This window comes from Piliocolobus tephrosceles, chromosome 21 (genome assembly GCF_002776525.5).
Source record: "Piliocolobus tephrosceles isolate RC106 chromosome 21, ASM277652v3, whole genome shotgun sequence".
NCBI lineage: Eukaryota > Metazoa > Chordata > Mammalia > Primates > Cercopithecidae > Piliocolobus > Piliocolobus tephrosceles.
The window spans coordinates 13,601,675-13,622,963 of NC_045454.1; the positions used below are offsets into that span (position 1 = coordinate 13,601,675).

General features: G+C 41.4%; 1 protein-coding gene across 8 annotated transcripts; it reads right to left on the minus strand.

Annotated features, from left to right (window-relative positions):
- Positions 1–269: 269 nt before the first annotated feature.
- ZNF227 (zinc finger protein 227) lies at positions 270–19,199 on the minus strand. Of its 8 annotated transcripts, none has more exons than XM_023190460.1 (6): positions 19,139–19,199; positions 18,483–18,645; positions 13,592–13,653; positions 9,787–9,913; positions 8,521–8,583; positions 270–2,823 (listed from the first exon to the last, which is right to left on the minus strand). In XM_023190460.1, exons 3-6 carry the CDS (start codon positions 13,649–13,651, stop codon positions 704–706), a joined length of 2,370 nt encoding a protein of 789 aa, XP_023046228.1. In that variant the 5' UTR covers positions 13,652–13,653; positions 18,483–18,645; positions 19,139–19,199; the 3' UTR covers positions 270–703. The 8 variants fall into 8 exon arrangements, with proteins under 8 accessions (XP_023046228.1, XP_023046226.1, XP_023046227.1 ...); XM_023190458.1 differs by having other exon boundaries at positions 8,521–8,604; XM_023190459.1 differs by lacking the exon at positions 19,139–19,199 and adding an exon at positions 18,961–19,132 and having other exon boundaries at positions 8,521–8,604.
- Positions 19,200–21,289: the final 2,090 nt, after the last annotated feature.

A 21,289-nucleotide genomic window follows, 5' to 3' on the forward strand; every position in this document is an offset into this window, starting at 1 on the left:
TTTTTTGTATTTTTAGTAGAGACGGGGTTTCACCATATTAGCCAGGATGGTCTTGATCTCCTGACCAAGAGATCATGATCCACCCGCCCTGGCCTCCCAAAGTGCTGTGATTACAGGCATGAGCCACCATGCCCGGCCATACTATCCTTTAATATACCTCTATGGCAGACATATATTTACTTCTGAAGATCAAAGACTCATGCCTGGGGATATATTCCTTAATTTTAAATCTATGTACCATATAAAATAATCATATTATGACTCCTTAGTTACAGAAGATTTTTAGTCAGTAATTTTATTCATTATTCATAGCTTTACAGCTTTCATGAAAATAATGATCACTGTAGGTATAAAATGAAAATTAAAAGGAATAATAAAACTCTCCCTGGCCAAAAAACCAGTTAGCATATGGCAAATATCCTTCCACACATTATCTTCAGGCATATATTCACATTGAAAGGTGATCATTTATATTAACTAGATCTTACCAAGAGAGCAACAAGCCCCATTTTTCCCCTAAATACGAGTTCTATTCCTGTTCATGGTTCTGTGTCATCATCTTGATGGATTTGTTAGAAAGATTCCAAGCGTGAATAAACCCCCTTCCACTCTCAATACTTTTATAGGGTTTACCATCAGCATGCACTCTCCAAAAACTTGAAAAGGTCCATTCAGACAAAAGTTGGTAACACACTTCTCATTTCTAAAGCTTTTTGCCAGTATGGACTTTCTGATGATATGTAAGACGTGAACGGTGACGGAAGTCCTTATCACATATGTCACATTTGTATGGTTTTTCTCCAGTGTGGACTCTCTGATGGGCTTGAAGACGTGCACTCTGACTGAAGCCTTTACCACACTCTTCACATTTAAAGAGTTTTTCCCTGGTGTGAACACCCAGGTGGACTCGAAGATTTGAGGGGAGACTGAAGGCCTTACCACACTCCTCACATATGTGGGGTTTCTCTCCTGTGTGGACCCTCTGATGATGGCGAAGATTCAAGCTCCTACCAAAGCCTTTCCCACACTCTTCACATTTGTAAGGTTTTTCTCCAGTGTGGCCTCTCTGATGGTATATAAACTGCGAACTGTATCTAAAGCCCTTTCCACACACATCACATTTGTATGGCTTTTCCCCCGTGTGGACTCTCTGATGGGATTGAAGACCAGAGGACTGACTGAAGCCCTTACCACAGACACCACATTTGTATGGCTTCTCTCCAGTATGGACTCTCTGATGTACCCGGAAATCGATGGCCTGACTGAAGCTCTTATCACACTGCTCACATTTGTAGGGTTTCTCTCCTGAGTGAACTCTTTGATGCGCATGAAGATTTGATCTCCAACTGAAGCCCTTCCCGCATTCGTCACATTTATATGGTTTTTCTCCAGTGTGAATTACTTGGTGTAGTTTAAGATTTGAACTATAACTGAAATCCTTACCACACACATCACATCTGTATGGTTTCTCTCCAGTGTGGACTCTCTGATGGGTTTGAAGCTTTGAGGACTGACTGAAGCCCTTCCCACACGTTTCACATTTGAATCGTTTCTCCCCAGTGTGGACATTTTGATGGACTTGAAGATTTGAAGCCTGACTGAAGCCCTTACCACACTCCTTACATTTATAGGGTTTCTCTCCCGTGTGAACTCTGAAATGAATATGCAGATCTGTATTACGGGTAAAGCCTTTCCCACACGCCTCACACTTGTATGGCTTCTCTCCTGTGTGGACTCTCCGATGGCATATTAATGGTGAATTGTGGCTGAAGCCCTTACCACACACATCACATTTGTAGGGTTTCTCTCCAGTGTGCACTCTCTGATGGATGTGAAAATGTGCAGCCTGAGTGAAGCCCTTACCACACTCCTCACATTTATAGGGTTTCTCACCTCTGTGGACCCTCTGGTGAACACGGAGATTAACACTCCAACCGAAGCCCTTACCACACTCTTCGCATTTGTATGGTTTTTCTTCAGTGTGGACTCTCTGATGGCACTGAAAATTTGAACTTTGACTGAAGCATTTACCACATTCCTCACATTTATAGGGTTTCTCTCCAGTATGAGTTCTGTAATGAATGATAAGACCCGTGCTGCTACTGAATCCTTTGCCGCAACTGTCGCATCTATAGGACTTTTCTCCTGTATGATTAGATTGGTAAGAATGAAAAGAGCTCTTATTGAAGCAATCACCAGATTCATGACATCTATTGAGTTTCTCTCCTGGGTGAATTCTCTGAAGAGTTTGCAGATGTGAGCTTTGACGGAGGCATTTTTCTCCTGTGTGAACATTCTGATGAAGGGGAAGCCCTGGGCTATAACTGAAGCCCCTTCCACACTCACCACATGGATGGGGTTTCTCTCCTAAGGGTAATTTCTGATTGGTGCCATCACTAATGATTTTGCCATATTCATTACCTTTGCAGGGTTTTGGTTCTGTGTCAGTTTTAATATGCTCATGAAATGGTGACTTCTTCATGAAGTCTTCATGTATATGCAGGTTATTTTTCACATCAATTTGCTTACCTCTACTCTGAATCTGTGACTCACTCAGATATATAATCCTGCAAGAATGCTGGGTTCTCCAAAATGAAAACTCTTGATTTTCAATATAAATCCCTTTAGGGTTCATTATATTGTTCTCATTTTCAGAAACCTGAATAGAGTCACCTTGTAGTAACTGGGAACTCTTCCCCTGAAGACACCTGGTTAATTCCCTTGCAACCTGTTTCCAGATTTGCCAGCAGGATAGCTCTTGATTTGAAAGGTATTTTAACGCAAATTTTTGGAGTGTCTCCATCTTATTTTGATGCTTGCTGCCTATAAAAAAAAAAAAAAGGCAGTATTTAGAGATGAGGGCAGTAAATGCTTTCTTCAGAAATATCAGAATTTCACACTTAGGTCATGGAAGAAAGCCTTGATAAACCAGGGAAAAAGTGACCTTGTCCTTACAGCATCGTGTATTCTTTTGTCATGTTTTTCATACAGGTGTAAACAAAGAATGGGGTCAACAGGCTCCCATTCACTAAGTATAAACATGATCCATTTAGAACCGTAAGTCTAACAGTTCAATATGGGAGCTAAAAGCTAAAATCAGGTAGCTGCAGGGCAACAAAAAGACAATCCACATTGTGACCTACAATAACATCAGTTAATAGCCTACTCACCTCTTCCTCAGTAGGCTTATGACAAGTGGGATTCTAATAACCAGTTAGGTTAGAAAAGTTCAGACTGTAGGCATAAAATAGTATTTTAGATCCTGTTAGAAACTATTATCCAACAGGAAATTTGGGAAGGCAGTTGGAATAAGATCATTGTTCTAAAACCTGGTAGAAATCCAGGTCTCTGGACAAGTGGAAAAGGGAAAGTTAATCTTGTGTAACTAGGAGAGAACTTCGGAGAGGAAAGAAATAGAGCATAATGCAAACTCTCAAAGCCAACACAGAAGACGGAGAGAGGGAGAGGTATGTTCAGCTGGGAAACTTCCTCCCAGAAAGCAGGGAGCCTTGCTTGTTCTCTTGTTCCTGTCAGGTCTCTGCTCACATATTACATGTTACTCTATCCATGATGCCTTCCATAACACACGATCTAAAAATAAATCAACAGTACCACCACACACCTTTTTTTTTTTTTTTTTAAACAGAGTCTCGCTCTGTCGCCCAGGCTGGAGTGCAGTGGTGCAATCTCAGCTCACTGTAACCTCCACCTCCCAGGTTCAAGAGATTCTCTTCCTCGGCCTCCCAGGTAGCAGGGATTACTGCCACATGTAGAGCATGCCACTACACTCAGTCAATTTTTGTATTTTTAGTAGAGATGGGGTTTTGCCATGCTGGCCAGGCTGGTCTCGAACTCCTGACCTCAAGTGATCTGCCCACCTCGGCCTCCCAAAGTGCTGGGATTACAGGCTGAGCCACCACACCTGGCCTGCCATACACCTTCGACTCTTCCCAGTTCGATGACCCTGCCTGACTTTTCCCCACAGTACTTATTATTTGATTTACTATATACTTTCTTTTTTTTTTCCTTTGTCTCTTTAGACCCACTAGAATGTAATAGTCATGAAAAAACACGCATTTTGTTTTCTTCATTGCTTTATCCCCACTGTAACAAGGGTTTTCAAATTGCTGCGATGCATTAGTGCACCATGAAACCAAGTATATAACTTGTGACCAAAAAAAAAAAACCAGAATAAGAACATGCTTAGTGTGTTAAAAGCAATAAGAGTACCACTACAGGAAATACTTGTTTTAGTTTGTAAACATACACATAAATACAAACATATTTATGCTTAGTCAAGATATAAAATTATACTTATGTTGAAGGTCATGGTTAGAAACGTATGAAAGACTTCGGCTTAAAATGTTTCGGGGGTGGTTTACCAAGTCCTAATCAAGTAATTTGCCTAAATGAAATGTTATATTCTAATAATACAAACTGAAAAAAAATATTGACAGGTATCTACACATTTCTGGATATGGCAGGATGAGTAATGACACACGACCCCCAAGAGACGTCCACATCCTGAACGCTCAAACCTGCGAATAGTTAATGTTATGGCAAAAAGGAATTTACAAGCCAGGCGGCTCACACCTATAATCCCAGCACTTTGGGAGGCTGAGGCAGGTGGATCACTTGAGGTCAGGAGTTCGAAACCAGCCTGGACAACATGGTGAAACCCCGTCTCCACTAAAAAAAAATACAAAAACAATTAGCCTGGCGTGGTGGCGGGCACCTCTAAGCTACTAGGGAAGCTAAGACGTGAGAATCGCTTGATCCCAGAAGGCGGAGGTTGCAGTGAGCCAAGATTGCGCCACTGCACTTCAGCCTGGACGACAGAGCAAGACCCTGTCTACAAAAATTTTTTTAAAAAGCAATTTATAGATATGATTAAACGAAAGCTCTTAAGGAGATTATCCTAGATTATCCAATGAGCCTGAAGTAATCACAAGTCCTTATAAAAGGGAAAAGGGAACCGTCCCAGATTTCACCCTATACATCTCTCCCTTTTGCTGGTTCCAATGTGTATCTTTTTTGCTATAATAAAACTGTAAGTCCAGGCCGGGTGCAGTGACTCACGCCTGTAATCCCAGCAATTTTGGGAGGCCGAGGTGGGCAGATCACGAGGTCAGGAGATTGAGACCATCCTGGCTAACACGGTGAAACCCCGTCTCTACTAAAAAATACAAAAAATTAGCCAGGTGTGGTGGCGGGCACCTGTAGTCCCAGCTACCCGGGAGGCTGAGGCAGGAGAATGGCGAGAACCTGGGAGGCGGAGCTGTAGTGAGCCAGGATCGTGTCACTGTACTCCAGCCTGGGTGACAGAGCGAGATTCCGTCTCAAAAAAAAAAAAAAAAAAAAAAAAAACTCTTAAGTCCAGCACCTTCCCGAATTCTGTTAGTCATTCTAACAAATTATCATGGAACTCCCAAATTTGTAGCTACTTGGTCAGCGGTGAGCAAAATTATCTGGGAATCCCTAAACTTAGAGCTGGTATAGAGAGCAGTCTTGTGGAAGACTATGCCCTTACTCTGAAAGTCCAGACTAACTTCAGGTGTTTGGTACCAGAAGTCACCGCAACATGTAAAGTGCTTCTCACATGGCTTGTGGTGGAAGCTAAGATTAATGTATGTGGATGCAAATTACACTGGAAAACCAATTTAGAAATTCTGGTATTTTCTTTGCCTAATCAGGACTCACCTCAACTCCACAGGTATGTCAGTGCCTTTGGACTTCTGGAAATGTCCAATTCAAAACTGCTGAAGAACTACTGTATGTAAGTTATATAACTGTTTGGGTATTAGAGGGAAGGGGAAATGGGAAAGTGGGAAGTCAGCTGTATGGATAAGGCAGTTTTCACCAATGAGTAAAGCCAACTTGATACTGATACAAGGAAACTGATGAACTGTAATACCTGCCAATTGCCATTGATAATTTTTGATAGTGTAGTTACACATTCCAACAGCTGTGAATAGCTTTTATCTTCTGAGGTTAGTAGGTTTGAATATTTACATATCCAAAAATGTCTTAGAAATTACGAGTTATGTTAGACATCCACTAGAAGACAGTGTTCCCAAATAATTAATCACACTGCTGTGCTCTCAGTCTATGAGTTAATTCTCAGAGTAAAAGGGATGTGATGTCTACTTGTCTCCATTCTCTTTAAGTTTTTTGTTAATAATTCTTATAAAAATAAACCCTTTGGCTGGGCATGGTGGTTCATGCCTGTAATCCCAGCACTTTGGGAGGCTGAGACAGGCAGACCACGAGGTCAGGAGTTCGAGATCAGCCTGGCCAACATGGTGAAACCCCATCTCTACTAAAAATACAAAAACAAGCCAGGCGTGGTGGCAGGTGCCTGTAAGCCCAGCTACTCAGGAGGCTGAAGTAGGAGAATTGCTTGAACCCAGGAGGCAAAGGTTGCAGTGAGCCAAGATCACACCACTGCACTCCAGCCTAGGTGACACAGCCAGACTACATCTCGGGGAGCGGGGGTGAGGAGGCAGGGGAAGCCCTTTAACATGTGTTCCTCTGACTAATGAAGAATGTTTCAGAATATTACTTGTACACGGAGCATGGTTGCAAAATCCTGAAACATGTTGAAGGTATCCAAGAAAAACCTTTGATATCAGGTGGCAGAAAATGCTACAAGATTTGGTAAAAGAAGGACTTTGTTTATTATGCAAAAATGAAAAGTAACAATACCTAGGATAATTCCCGAGGTTAAGTTTGCATATGAAAATGAGACCCACTAAAGTGAAGCAAGTATCTAACATTCCTAAACACATCAAACACGAAGCAGCATGTAGACCTAAAAAGGGAGATGAACCAAAGATGATGAATTATATCCATCAACTACTCAGAGAGTTCAGAGTCTAGTCTATCATGTTAATAGATAAGCTTCCTTGTTTTGTTTTTGGGGTGGGGAAAGCATATAAATTTACATCATTCGCGGTGTCTCACGCCAGTAATCCCAGCACTTTGGGAGGTCAAAGTGGGTGGATCAGGAGATCAGAAGTTCGAGACCAGCCTGGCCAACATGGTGAAACCCCATCTCTACTAAAAATATGAAAATTAGTTGGGCGTGGTGGTGGTCACTTGTAATCCCAGCAACTTGGGAGGCTGAGGCAGGAGAATCGTTTGAACCTGGGAGGCGGAGGTTGCAGTGAGCCAAGATGGCGCCACTGCACTCTAGCCTGGGTGACAGAGCAAGACTCGGTCTTAAAAAAAAAAAAAAAAAAAAAAATCACATCATCTAGGAATACCTAATTTTTATTTTTAACTTTGTGTGTGAGACAAGGTCTCATTATGTTGTCCAGGTTGGTTTCAAATTCCTGGGCTCACTTGATCCTCTTGCCTCAGCCTCCCAAGTAGCTGGGACTACAGGTGTATGCTAACATGCCTGGCTAATATTTTTTTATTTTTTTGTAGAGATGGAGTCTCATTGTGTTGCCCAGGTTGGTCTGGAACTCTTCAGCTCAAGTGATCCTCCCACTTCAGCCTCCCACGTAGCCAGGATTACAGGTGTGCACCACCATACCCAGCTTACTTTTAATTTTTAAGTAAGCAGACCTGAGGAATACGCAAATTAAAGAGAAAGCAAAGAAGAGAGAAAGGAAAGGTAAGGGGATGGAAAATGGAAAGAAGATGGTATTTTAAATTAAAATGGTAAATTTCAACATAGAAGACCTCTCTAATGATATAACATTTGAGCAATGACTTGAGTGCAATAAGTAAGGTGCTGGGGAGACTCTCCACCAAGGCAATGAGGACAGCTAGTTAGAAGCCATGGAACAGAAGGGAACTTGGTATGTTTAACAAATATTCCAAGGGCGGCCAGCATGGCTGAGATGATCTAAGCAAAGGGAAAGGAATGGAAGATCAAAGAGAAACTTGGTGAAATCTGACCAGGAAGGGTCTTGCAGTTCAGTACAAGGACTTTGAGTGAAATGGGAAGGTTGTGAAGGCTTCTGAGCAGAGGAATGACATAATCTAATGTGTTCTTTAAAGAACCATTCTGGGCCAGGTGCGGCAGCTCACATCTATAATCCCAGCACTTTGGGAGGCTGAGGTGGGAAGAATGCTTGAGTCCAGGAGTTTGAGACCAGCCTGGGCAACACAGCAAGACCTCATCTCTACAAAAAATAAAAAATTAGCCAGGTGTCATGATATACACCTACAGTCCTAGCTACTTAAGAGGCTGAGGCGGGAGGTCCACTTGAAATTAGGAGGTTGAGGCTGCAGTGAGCTACAGTCATGCTGCTGCACTCCTGCTTGGGTGACAGGGTGAGACCCTGTCTCAAAAAATAAAGATATTTAAAAAAATAACCACTCTGGCTAACATTTAGAAAGTAAACTGTAGGAGCACAAGGGAGGAGGTGGGGAGACCAGCATGGAAGCTGTTGTTATAATCCAGGTGAAAGATGACCACATTCGGACCAGGGAGGTAATGGACATGGTAAGATGCAGACTAACCAGTACCTGAAAGAACAGACACAGGGTTCTCACCAGAATACCTACTTCTTTGGGTTTCTGTTTCCATCATCCAAAGCTTTTCTTCTGCTTCCAATTGGGATACCATATCTGGTTGGAAGGGAAGATGCCCTATGAAAATGTAGATTTATATGTATTTAAGATGAACACACAACTAAAATACATTTTTGTCTGAACCATATAAGCCTCACAACCTCTAGAGTGATATTTTATTACTTATTTTATTTATTTTTTATTTTGAGACAGAGTCTCACTCTATCGCCCAAGCTAAAGTACAGTGACACAATCTCGGCTCACTGCAACCTCTGCCTTCAGGGTTCAAGCAATTCTCCTGCCTCAGCCTCCCGAGTAGCTGGGATTACAGGCACCTGCCACTATACCTGGCCAATTTTAGCATTTTTAGTAGAGATGGGGTTTCACCATGTTGGCCAGGCTGGTCTCGAACTCCTGACTTCAAGTGATCCACCCACCCTGGCCTCCCATATTGCGGCAATTAAAGGCATAAGCCACCATGCCCGGCCTCTAGAGTGATTTATTTTAAGATGTTTTTAGATCATGAACTATAATAAGAAATTTAGGTTGTGGCCTAGTTCATACACATATATATGTGTGTGTGTATATATATATATCTCAAGTTATACTTAGCCAATGTCTGTTTTCATCACATTTGCAACACTGTATCTCACACCATTCACTGAAAATTGTCACAGTTTTTGATGCAATGTGAGCTGTTCCTGATAAGGAACTCTGATATTTTCTATCCTTATCTGTTTTATTTCACTGAAAAAAAAAAAGCCAATATAATGCACTAAGTTAATGTATTGATGGGTTTCATTTGAAACACAAGGTGTTTGAAAGATAAAGCATAGAAGCTAAATTGTCCATTTGTGGTTCATTTAAAACAGGGTTTTGCAACCGCGGCACTATTTTGGACTGGTCAATTCTCTGTTGGGAGCACTGTCCTGTGCACTGTAGGAGATTTAGCAGAATTCCTGGCTACTACCCACAAGATGCCAATAGCACCCCTCCGTCAGGTGTAACAACCATTTCCAGACATTGCCAAATATCTTCTGGGGGCGAAATCACCTGTGGTTGAGAACCAGCAATTTAAAAGGACAGAATTTTGCCTGAACAGAAAGACTGGAAAAACCTATGCTGTTTTCCCAGAGATTAAAAGACCTTTCGTCTTCAAGAGCAAGGAACTGTTTTAAAAGGTTTAAACCCTTGAACACCTGAGAGCAAAGAGATTCTCAAGGGAGTTGAAATTCAGGGTCAGACAGTGCCTGTCCTCACCCACTGCAACCAAGTTCTTGAAGTTCTCCACCATGACATCTCGGTACAGCTTCCTCTGGGTAAGATCCAGCAGTCGCAGTTCCTCCCTGGAGAAGACTACAGCCACATCCTTGAATGTCACAGCCTCCTACAACGTCAAACAGATGTGACCTCAATCTTACAACCAACCTCCACTGGAAGAAGGGTGGCATCAAGAAGGAAAGAGCACTACAAAAAAATTGTTATAGATTCCAAGAGATCTGTCCATTTTCAGTTGTGATAGTTTTCCCTCTCTCACTATCTCCTACGCCTGTCCCCACAAAGCCTGGACTTTATCAGTGTTTTTTGTTTTTTTCTTTTTTAAGACGGAATCTCACTCTGTCACCCATGCTGGAGTGCAGTGGCGCGATCTCTGCTCACTGCAACCTCCGCCTCCTGGGTTCAAGAGATTCTCCTGCTTTAGCCTCCCAAGTAGCTGGGATTACAGGCATCCACCACCATGCCCGGCTAATTTTTGTATTTCTTTAGTAGAGACGGGGTTTCACCATGTTGGCCAGGCTGGTTTCAAACTCCTGACCTCCAATGATCTGCCCGCCTCGGCCTCCCAAAGTGCTGTGATTACAGGTGTGAGCCACTCCACCTAAGCCCTATCGTTGTTTTTAATGTTTGCAAAGCTCACAGGCCTTCAGCAACCCCCAGGACGGGTATATAGCTATTCCTGTGCTTTCAAGGCACATGTCACATCCACCTACTACAGGATGCACAGCTGCTTAAAGCACTGGCTCTGGAGTCTGGCCAGGTTCAAATTTCAAGGTTTTGCCTTTTACTAGTTATAGGACCTTGGGCAAATTCCTTAATCTCTCACTAACTCAATTTCCTCTTCTTTATCATTGTATCTAAACTATAAGGTGTATGAGCCTGACACAGAAGGAGCACTTCAGGCCAGGAGTTTCAGGCTGCAGTGAGCCATGATTGTGCCACTGCACTTCAACCTGTCTCACTTTTTAAAAATAAATACACTTTCAGGCTAGGCGCAGTGGCTCACACCTGTAATGTCAGCACTTTGGGAGGCCAAGGTGGGCAAATCACTTGAGGCCAGGAGCTTGAGACCAGCCGGGCCAAGATGCTGAAACCCCATCTCTACTAAAAATACAAAAACATTAGCCAGGTGTGGTGATGTGCATCTGTAATCCCAACCACTCAGGAGGCTGAGGCAGGAGAATCACTTGAACCTGGGAGGTGGGGGTTGCAGTGAGCCAAGATGGCGCCACCGCACTCCAGCATGGATGACAGGGGTGAGACACTGTCTTAAAATAAATAAATGTTTAAAATTAAAATAAATAGATCATAAAGTGTTTGAAAGGATGAGATGAATGAATATATGTAAAGCACTTTATTACATACATAAAGTGCCTGGCACACCATACGTGCTCAATAAATTCAAACAACGAATATCTTTCTGATCTCTTTTGTCCCATTTTGTAACTACATACTATTCCTTGGAACTGATGATTTATCTTTAACCAATCCAAATGATGTACAATTAATTACAGATTTTTATTCTAACCAATACTGCAAAGATCCTTTTACAGAGATCATGGTCAAGAAGAAGGAACTGCAAAGTCACAGAATATTTACTTTAAAAATTTTGGGCCGGGCGCGGTGGCTCAAGCCTGTAATCCCAGCATTTTGGGAGGCCGAGACGGGCAGATCACGAGGTCAGGAGATCGAGACCATCCTGGCTAACATGGTGAAACCCCGTCTCTACTAAAAAATAAAAAAAGCTCGCCGGGCGAGGTGGCGGGCGCCTGTAGTCCCAGCTACTCGGGAAGCTGAGGCAGGAGAATGGCATAAACCCGGGAGGCAGAGCTTGCAGTGAGCTGAGATCCGGCCACTGCACTCCAGCCTGGGTGACAGAGCAAGACTCCATCTCAAAAAACAAAAAAATAAAAATTTTGGAAATGTAATGGAAGATTTTCCTCTCCAAAGGTTTTCCCAGTTCGCTTTTCATGCAACAGTACAAGCATTCCTGAATCTCTAGACCCTGGCTAAATAGGACTCAGTTCCTTTTTCTAAAAAGGTCAATGACAATGTAAGTAAAACCAATATATAAATAGAAAGCTATTTTATTAACATTTTCACAGATTTACTACTGACCATCTTTTTTTTCATAAATTTGTTTCTTTCTTTTCTTTATGACACTCCTACTCATTTCTTTTGCTCATATTCCAGTTGGAATTTTCTCTATATTACTAATCTTAACAGGAATTTTAGCCATTAGACCTTTACCTAATGTTTACGTATATGCCACCGGTTTGCTGCCTGATAGCTTTTGCTGTAGGGAAATTTAAAACACTTACATAAAAACTGTGCTTGAGTATCTACGTTCATGGAATGACTAAGAGACAAAACTAGAAAAGAGAGAGGCATTGAGATGGAAACTGGATGAGGGGCATTGCTGGGGTCTATCCTCCAAAAGGTAACATCAGGGTCAGCTGCACTGGTTCACGCCTATAATCCTGGCACTTTGGGAGGCCAAAGTGGGTGGATCACCTGAGGTCAGGAGTTCGAGACCAGCCTGGCCAACGTGGTGAAACCCTGTCTCTAATAAAAATACAAAATTAGCCAGGCATGGTGGTACATGCCTGTAATCCCAGCTACTTGGGAGGCTGAGGCAGGAGAATCACTTGAACCTGGGAAGCAGAGGTTGCAGTGGGCTGAGAACATGCCGTTGCTCTCTGGCCTGGGTAACAAGAATGAAACTCTGTCTCAAAAGAATAAAAAGGTAACATCAGGTACTTCTATGATATGCACTCATATCTGTGAATGGAAAACTCTTTTGTTCTGTCTACCTTTACATGAAAATAGAATACCAGATATTCCTAATAGTTGGAAGCTTCAGTGTCCAATGAGTCAGCTACCTGGGAAATTTGGGGCAGCTATAAAATGTTCCCATAACCTGTTTCTTCCTATTTAAACTGCAGATAAATCATCTCCATCCTCACATCTGAAAAATGCAATGACAGATGGAAAGGGCTGGCAAGACATCTAAGTACTACTAGACCCGAAACTTACATACATGTAGTTACTTTGATGAAGTAAAGTCATACAAGAAATAAATGAGTGATAAAAACATAAACAAGAAAAAATATATAGCTCTTCTTCTCTGAAAGCATCTAATAAAATTACACCATGTCATTCTTTAGATGTTCTGTTTACAAAACACCTGAGGGAACCAACATGAAACTGAGACATGAACCTCTTCAATGCAGAGTTCCTAAAACTTTAAGGACAAATAATATTGAATTCCACCAGAATTTCTTTTGATGGAATTGTTTTTATGTGTAGGGAAAAAAAAGTCACTGTATTTACTTTGAAGTAGTAAAATTCTTAAAATTTCTGGAAGGCTAAATAAGGAATAGTTTCTTTTGTTGTTTTTTAAGGGCACTGCAATTCAATGGCTTATGATGTAATCACATAAATGCAGGTGATGCAATTAAGTGGAGAATACACACTTGAAAATTTCATCTACCCAAGTATTGCAAAATGTGTATGAAAAAGGAACATGGGAAAATGAAAAAAGCTAGTTCATAAGTAGGATAGTAGTGTAGATTATTTTTGATTAAAGCTTCTATTATTTTTTCAAACACTGTTTTGTAAAATAGTAAAGGTGATAAACTAAAACAAACAAAACACATACATGTTAGCATACAACATGCTCTGAAGATCTGTTTTCCACTAACCTTTCCAAGAAAGAGAAAAAATAAATCTCTAATCTTTGATAAATAAATCACACCTTAAAGACAGTAAGGAATCCTTTACTTACCTGAAACTTGGTCATTTTCTCCTGCTCCTTCTGGGGAAGGTCATAGTCCTGAGATGGCATAACTGGGGAAGACCAAAGATGCCATGAGACACGAGCCTGCTGTTAGCCCATGTGGACATATAAGGAAATTACAGAAATAGCCCTACTTCAGACAGGTACAGCCACATACAGCTTGGTAAGCAGAACATGGACTGTATTCCAGCTACAAAAAGGCATGATAGTTCAGGGCCATTGGGCAGTGAACAGTCTGCACAAGTGCAGCATCCCTGCTACAAGGATATCTGATGGCAGAGACAGTAGGAAACAAGAGGCAGTGTAACAACATATGAGGGCTCTCAAGTCAAGTATCTGGGTTTAATTCCTAGAAATGATACTTACCAGCCGTGTAACCTTGGGGATATTAAAAACCCTCTCTGTGCCTCACTTCTCTTATGTATACAATGAGGACATAGTAAGAATCATAAATCGTACCTCCCTCATAGGGTTTTTCCAAGGATTAAATAAGTAGATGGGGAGTTCCAAGAACCAGGAGTCCCTTTCTCTTATAGTTACAAAAAAGCAGATAAGGCCTGGCATGATGGCTCCTGCCTGTAATCCCAGCACTTTAGGAGGCCAAGGAGGGAGGATCACATGAGGTCAGAAGTTTGAGACCAGCCTGGCCAACATGGCAAAACCTCATCTCTACCAAAAATAAAAAATTAGCCAGGCGTGGTGGTGCATGTCTGTAATCCCAGCTACTTGGGAGGCTGAGGCACGAGAATTGCTAGAACCTGGGAGGTGGAGGTTATAGTAAGCCAAGATGGCGCAAATGAACTCCAAACTGGACAACAGAGTGAGACTGTCTCAAAAAAAAAAAAAAAAAAAAAAAAAAGCAGATGATACTTTGTATCATACACTTGGCTTGCAAATATTGCTCTCCTATGAAAGTCACCTTTAATTTCTGATAAGCCAAAATCTGACTTAAAATTTCTTTTTATTAATTTGTTGCCCAGCTAGTAATATTTTACTGACACTGATATCAGTTTTCTAAAATGTACCATTCCAGGTCAATTTACTTCATTAAGCCTGGAAACAATCATTGGTAAATCTCTTTTATGTGCACAGAGAAAAACACACAGCAAAGGGAAAGATAAAGACACAAATGAAAAATCAAGAAACATGAAAGATAAATTGAGAGGCTTCCATATTTGTCTAACAGGAATGGGAGAAGAGAATGCAGGATGGAGGGAATGACTGAGAGGTCTTAATTTCAAGATACAATTGCTGAGAATTTCACACAATTGATAAAAGATACAAGTTCGCATACAGAAATTCTGAACAGTATAAATAAAAATAAACATACTCCTAAACAAATCACAGTAAAACTCAGGAATGCAAAAGACTAAACAAACATAAAGAACTGGAAACAACAATCACCTTAAAGCTCCTAGAAAGAAAATATAGTTCACCTAAAAGAAATAACAATTGGCTTGACAGAAATAGGGTAACAGAATGGAGATTTAAAACAAATGAATATTACCTCCAAAATAAAGAAATTGTCAACCTGAATTCTATGTTCAACTAAATGATAATTTACATGAGAAAGAAACAATATTTTAGCTGAAAAAAAATGAAGAAAAATTTGTAACCATGTGAACCCTAAAAGATGGACTATAAAAAGCAATGGTAAGAAAACATTTGTGACTATATTGGTAATATAATAATCTTTGTTTAAAAAAAGCCAAAGAACTATAATGACAAATTTTGAGGGTGGTTATAATAAAAAGTAGACCTACAAAAACCTAGTCTTCTTAAAAAAAAAAAAAAGGTACATCATCTTCTTTTTCTTTTTTTTTTTTTTTTTTTGAGACGGAGTGCAATGGCGTGATCTCAGCTCACTGCAACCTCTGCCTCCCAGGTTCAAGCGATACTCCCGCCTCAGCCTCCCAAGTAGCTGGGATTACAGGTACACGCCACCACGCCTGGCTAATTTTTGTGTTTTTAGTAGAAACGGGGTTTCACCACGCTGGCCAGGCTGGTCTCAAACTCCTGACTTCAGGTGATCCACCCGCCTCAGCCTCCTGAAGTGCTGGGATTACAGGCATGAGCCACCGCGCCTGGCCCCATCTTCTTTTAGATTTTTTTTAGTCTCAATATTCTTCAGAATAAGAACACATGCTGATTAAATTTAGTATTTGCTAAGAGAATATTTTTAAAGTTAGAAGAATGACACAAAACCATATAAACCCCAGACCAGTTAGCACAAATAAAAGGGAGTAAGTTGAACAAAAAAAATACAAGAAAGGAGAACAAAGTATACACAGAGATAGTAAAAGCAAATTATCCCAGACTGCACTAAAAAAAAAAAAAAAATTACATAAATATATTCTAAAAGACACTACGAAAACATAATGACAAAAAGTTTGAAAGAAAAAGACCAAAAAATGATATACTGTACTGAGCAAATGGCAAAATAAAGCTTCAGTTTCAGAAGTCATGGTAAAACATGAAAAAAAACTGACCCCAGCTACTCAGGAGGCTGAGGCAGAAGAATCGCTTAAACCCAGGAGGCGGAGGTTGCAGTGAACCAAGATGGGGCCACTGCACTCCAGCCTGGGCAACAGAGCGAGACTCCATTAAAAAAAAAAAAAAAAGCCGGGCGCGGTGGCTCAAGCCTGTAATCCCAGCACTTTGGGAGGCCGAGACGGGCGGATCACGAGGTCAGGAGATCGAGACCATCCTGGCTAACACGGTGAAACCCCGTCTCTACTAAAAAAATACAAAAAACTAGCCGGGCGAAGTGGCGGGCGCCTGTAGTCCCAGCTACTCGGGAGGCTGAGGCAGGAGAATGGCGTAAACCCGGGAGGCAGAGCTTGCAGTGAGCTGAGATCTGGCCACTGCACCCCAGCCTGGGCGACAGAGCGAGACTCTGTCTCAAAAATAAAAAAAAATAAAAAAATAAAAACCTGACCCGATGTCTGGTATATGCTTTAAGACAACCGTCTGCAGCCTTTTTGGCACCAGGGACCAGTTTCATGGAAAACAATTTTTCCATGGATGGGGACAGGGGAGATGGTTTGGGGATGAAACGTTCCACCTCAAATCATGAGGCATTAGTTACATTCTCATAAGGAGCGCACAACCTAGATCCCTCGCATATGCAGTCCCTCCTATGTGAATCTAATGCCCCGCCAATCTGGCAGGAGACAGATCTCAGGCGGTACCACTCCAATCACCTCCTTCTGTGCCGTCAGGTTCCAAACAGGCCACAGACTAGTACCAGGTCTGCTGCCCAGGGGTTGGGGACTTCTGCTTTAAGACAATCTAGTTTTCTGTTTTTTTGGTTTTTTTTTTTTTTTAAAGGAGGGGGAGGTGGAAGGAGACAGTCTGCAGCAAATGTTGTGTTGGTTACATGGGATTCACTGCACCACTCTTTTGACAGTTGAATATGCTTGAAATTTTTCAGCTGGGCGCAGTGGCTCATGCCTGTATTCCCAGCACTTTGGGAGGCCGAGGTGGAGGGATCACCTGAGGTCAGGAGTTTGAGATTAGCCTGAGTAACATGGTGAAACCCCGTCTCTATCAAAAATACAAGAATTAGCTGGGAGTGGTGGTGCACACCTGTAATCCCAGTTACTCAGGAGGCTGATGCAGGAGAATCACTTGAACCTGGGAGGTGGAGGTTGCAGTGAGTTGAGATCGTGCCATTGCACTCCAGCCTGGGCAACAAGAGTGAATCTCCGTCTCACACACAAAAAAAAAAAAAAAAAAAAAGAAAGAAAAAAAGAAAATGTTCATAATATATTAAGAAAAAACCTACACAGAATACCAAACCTATTTTGAGAAATATCCATAGCAAATACTAAAGAGAAACACAATGAAGTGTCAGCAGTTTTATTATAAGTAATTTTTTCTTTATTCTTATGTTTTCTGAATCACTGTCCAATAGAAATATACTGAGACACATACATAATTTTAAATATTCTAGCAGTGACATATAAAAAAGGCAAAACAAAAACAAAAACAAAAATAGGCGAAGTTAATTTTAACAATATATTTAAGCCATTGAATCCAAAATATTACCATTTTGACAAATAATACAAAAAATTGTCAGTAAGCCACCTTACACTTTTTGTACAAAGTTTTTGAAATTCAGTGTGTATTTAACACTTATAGCACATCTCAGTTTGGACTAGACATATTTCAAGTGCTCCTAGGGCACACAAGGCTTATAGCTACTGGATTGGATAGTGCATCCTATAATGAGCATTCATTACTTCTATAACCAGAATATGACATATTTTGACATGGAATGAAATTAAGTAAGTGAGATGTTGTAAGATTTTTCTAAAAAATTCAAAATTCATCAGTGCAGTTTTTGAGGTCTTCCACAGTAAAATCTATACCTACATTCCCAAGGCTGATTTCCAATGACTCACCTGTAGCCATATGGATTACTATTTAAGATAACTGAAGATGACTATATCATTAAGATCACAGACACTGAAAAAGGAATAGAAAATAAACAACAACAAAAACCAAAGAAATAAAAACAAACAAAAAAGATCACACACTCTGAAAAGGAATGCTTGGGTTCAATCTCAAATCCACCTCTTACTATCAGTTGAAAAACTTCGGGAAAGTATTTAATAACATAAGCTCTGCCTAATTTCCTCATAACATAATAACTAGACCTACTTCATCAATAGCTATGGTCCACAGACAAAAGGCTTAAAATCAAAGTGGTAAGATGTTATTGGTAATACTCATTTCCAAATAGCTTTCCTACCCACTCTCACATTTATTCAACAAATATTTCATCATTTTTCAGTAGTAACTTACTGAGTGAAGGAAACTTGACTAACTGAAAGGGCAGAAAACGGAACAACAAAGTACGTTCAAGAGCAGGTACCTGGGGCTATGCTGGGAGAAGCCAAGAAGTCCCTCCTTCCTCCTCTTTGCGAATTAAGAGCCGGTGAATAAAAGGATGCTGTCAGTTAGCACGATGGAGTCTCCATCCCGGATAAACGGCAGTAAACATCCCCACGCATTGGAGCCCGATGACTCAATCCTTCCTAAAAAAAAAAAAAAGATTGGTAAAAGTTCGGAAAGTGCTCGGTCTCCTGAAGGATACGTCATGGCATAAAGCCCTGACCTTTCTTCTCTCTTCACTGGAGCTTCCAGTAAAAAGGGCGCTTGTGAGGTAATCACTGTATCAACAGCACAAGCCAACCCGGTATCTGGTGCCACCACTGTTCTAAGGTTTCACCCATATTATCTTGTTTAATTCTAATTACAACCCTACCCAGTAACTACTATCTTTACTGCTATTTTAAAGATGAGGAAATAGGAGCGCGTATCATAGTTAACTCGCTGTTTATTATACCCACAGAAGTAGCGACGCTGCTCGCCAAGTGCAGGAGGAGAGCAAACTTCCACCCTCGGCCTCTCGGCCTCCGCCGCGGCCGCAACCTCTCCATCCTAAGACTGATGGCTGGGGAGCGCCTACTCCCAAGCGGAGGCTGAAAAGGTTCAAGAGGGGTCGTCGTGGGTGACGGCTTGACTCACCTCCCAGACCCAAAAGATGGTGGCGGCCTCGCTTTCTGGGGCGGAAGTGGCTTTCCCTGCCCAGAGCTCTTGAACTACCCTTCCCAGAAGGCCCGCGCTCCTGCGGCCCAATTGTTTCCGGACAGAGTGCTGGAATACGTTTCCCAGAACTCCCAGGAGGAAGAATCATCCAGGTACCGCCCTCTTCGCGCCTAAAAAAAACAAACCAAAAAAAAAAAAAAAAAAAAAAAAGAAGAGAAAGAGCGAGTGAGAGAGGGTTACCGAGAGTGTGACAAAAGAACCTCCAAATTCTCGGAGCTCCCGGACTACAACATCCAGAATCCCCTTTATGGCTTCTTGCTGTTTAGCCAGGCCGAAGCAGTTCTCTGATGTCAGTGGAATTTAGGTTTTTCTTATTAACAAAAATTAACAGCAAATGTGTGAAGAATTGGAGCCCTAAAATAAAAAAAGATTATAGGCCGGGCGCGGTGGCTTATGCCTGTAAGCCCAGCACTTTGGGAGGCTGGGGAGCTGGAGGGGGCGGATCACATGGTCACGAGTTCGAGACCAGCCTGACCAATATGATGAAACCCTGTCTCTACTAAAAATATAAAAATTAGCCGGGTGTGGTGGCGCGCGCCTGTAGTCCCAGCTACTTGGGAGGCTGAGGCAGAAGAAACACTTGAACCTGGGAGGTGGAGGTTGCAGTGAGCAAAGATCTTGCCACTGCACTCCAGCCTGGGTGACAGAGTGAGACTCCGTCTCAGAAAAACAAAAAACAAAACAAACGATTATAAGAAACAGATCATGTGATCCTGTACTAATAGAATTATACCCACCACGTCCCCCTGAAAGGCAGGGGAAACCCTTTTTCACATTTAACAGGATCAACTAATAGGAAAAGTATTCTTTAGTTACAAAAAGAATGAAAGAGCAACCAAAAAATGCAAGGAAGGCAGAATATATTGTGGATTTCCACTTTTGTTAATAGCACAGTCATATAATTCAGAGCAGCTTGCTTGCTGAGGATAGCTAGACATAGAAAACACAGGCTCTGGCATATTGTATGATCAACTCCTCAAAGCAACTGAGGCCACTGTAATCATTCCTCAAGGAGTTTCTGACTCTGAAAGATAAACAAGTTTATTACTTCAGTGTTTAAACCATGATCTTTATTTGCTTAAATGTATGATGGAATTGATGTTTCCAAGAATTGAGAGTTGAAAGAAGACAGCAATACCTAAAAATATCCACATATCCACTACAATACATGTTTGCAGTTCTCATTTACTAAATATATATTCTTTATTCTGTTATATACAACTATCTCTTATAAAGAACAAAGTATGTGCCAGAAACTAGTCCAAACTATTCAGACTCTGGGACTCTCACTATATTTTCACAACTTTTTTCTTTTTTCTTTTTTCGTGTTGTTGTTGTTGTTAGATGGAGTTTGGCTCTTTTGCCCAGGCTGGAGTGAAGTGGCACAATCTCGGCTCACTGCAACCTCCGCCCTCACTCAGGGTTCAAGCGATTCTCCTGCCTCAGCCTCCCGAGTAGCTGGGGTTATAGGCATCCCCCACCACCACCACTGCGCCCAGCTAATTTTTGTATTTTTAGTAGAGATGGGGTTTTGCCATCTTGGCCAGGCTAGTCTCGAATTCCTGACCTCAGGTGATCCACCCACCCCAGCCTACCAAAGTGCTAGGATTACAGGCATAAGCCACCGCACTTGGCCCATTTTCACAACTTTTTAAAGACAAATAATGTAATGTAATGTAATGTCCTCTAGTTTACTCTTTGGGATCCAGAGGCAGAGAGAGGTTAAGTATATCTCCTATAATAGAAATTTGATTATTTTCACCTGCATGTCTATCCAGTGCCCTTAAGAGAAGGTTCAAATGCTTTAACAAGTCACACAAACAGGAATTTTCCAGATCTGTTTCTCTCTTCAAATCCACTTTCCACTCTACATGTCCAGTCATAGTGGATTATTTGTACTCCTACAAAAAGCCTCTAATTCTTTGTATTTGCTGTCCCTTCTGTCATAACCTGCTACTCTTTTCCCTCCTGGGTGACAGTCTTCATCCATAGCTTAAATATTCCCTGCTCTAGGAAGACTTACTGTAGGTTCTTGCCTTGTAAACTAATAAAAGTAGTGTGCATTAGCCA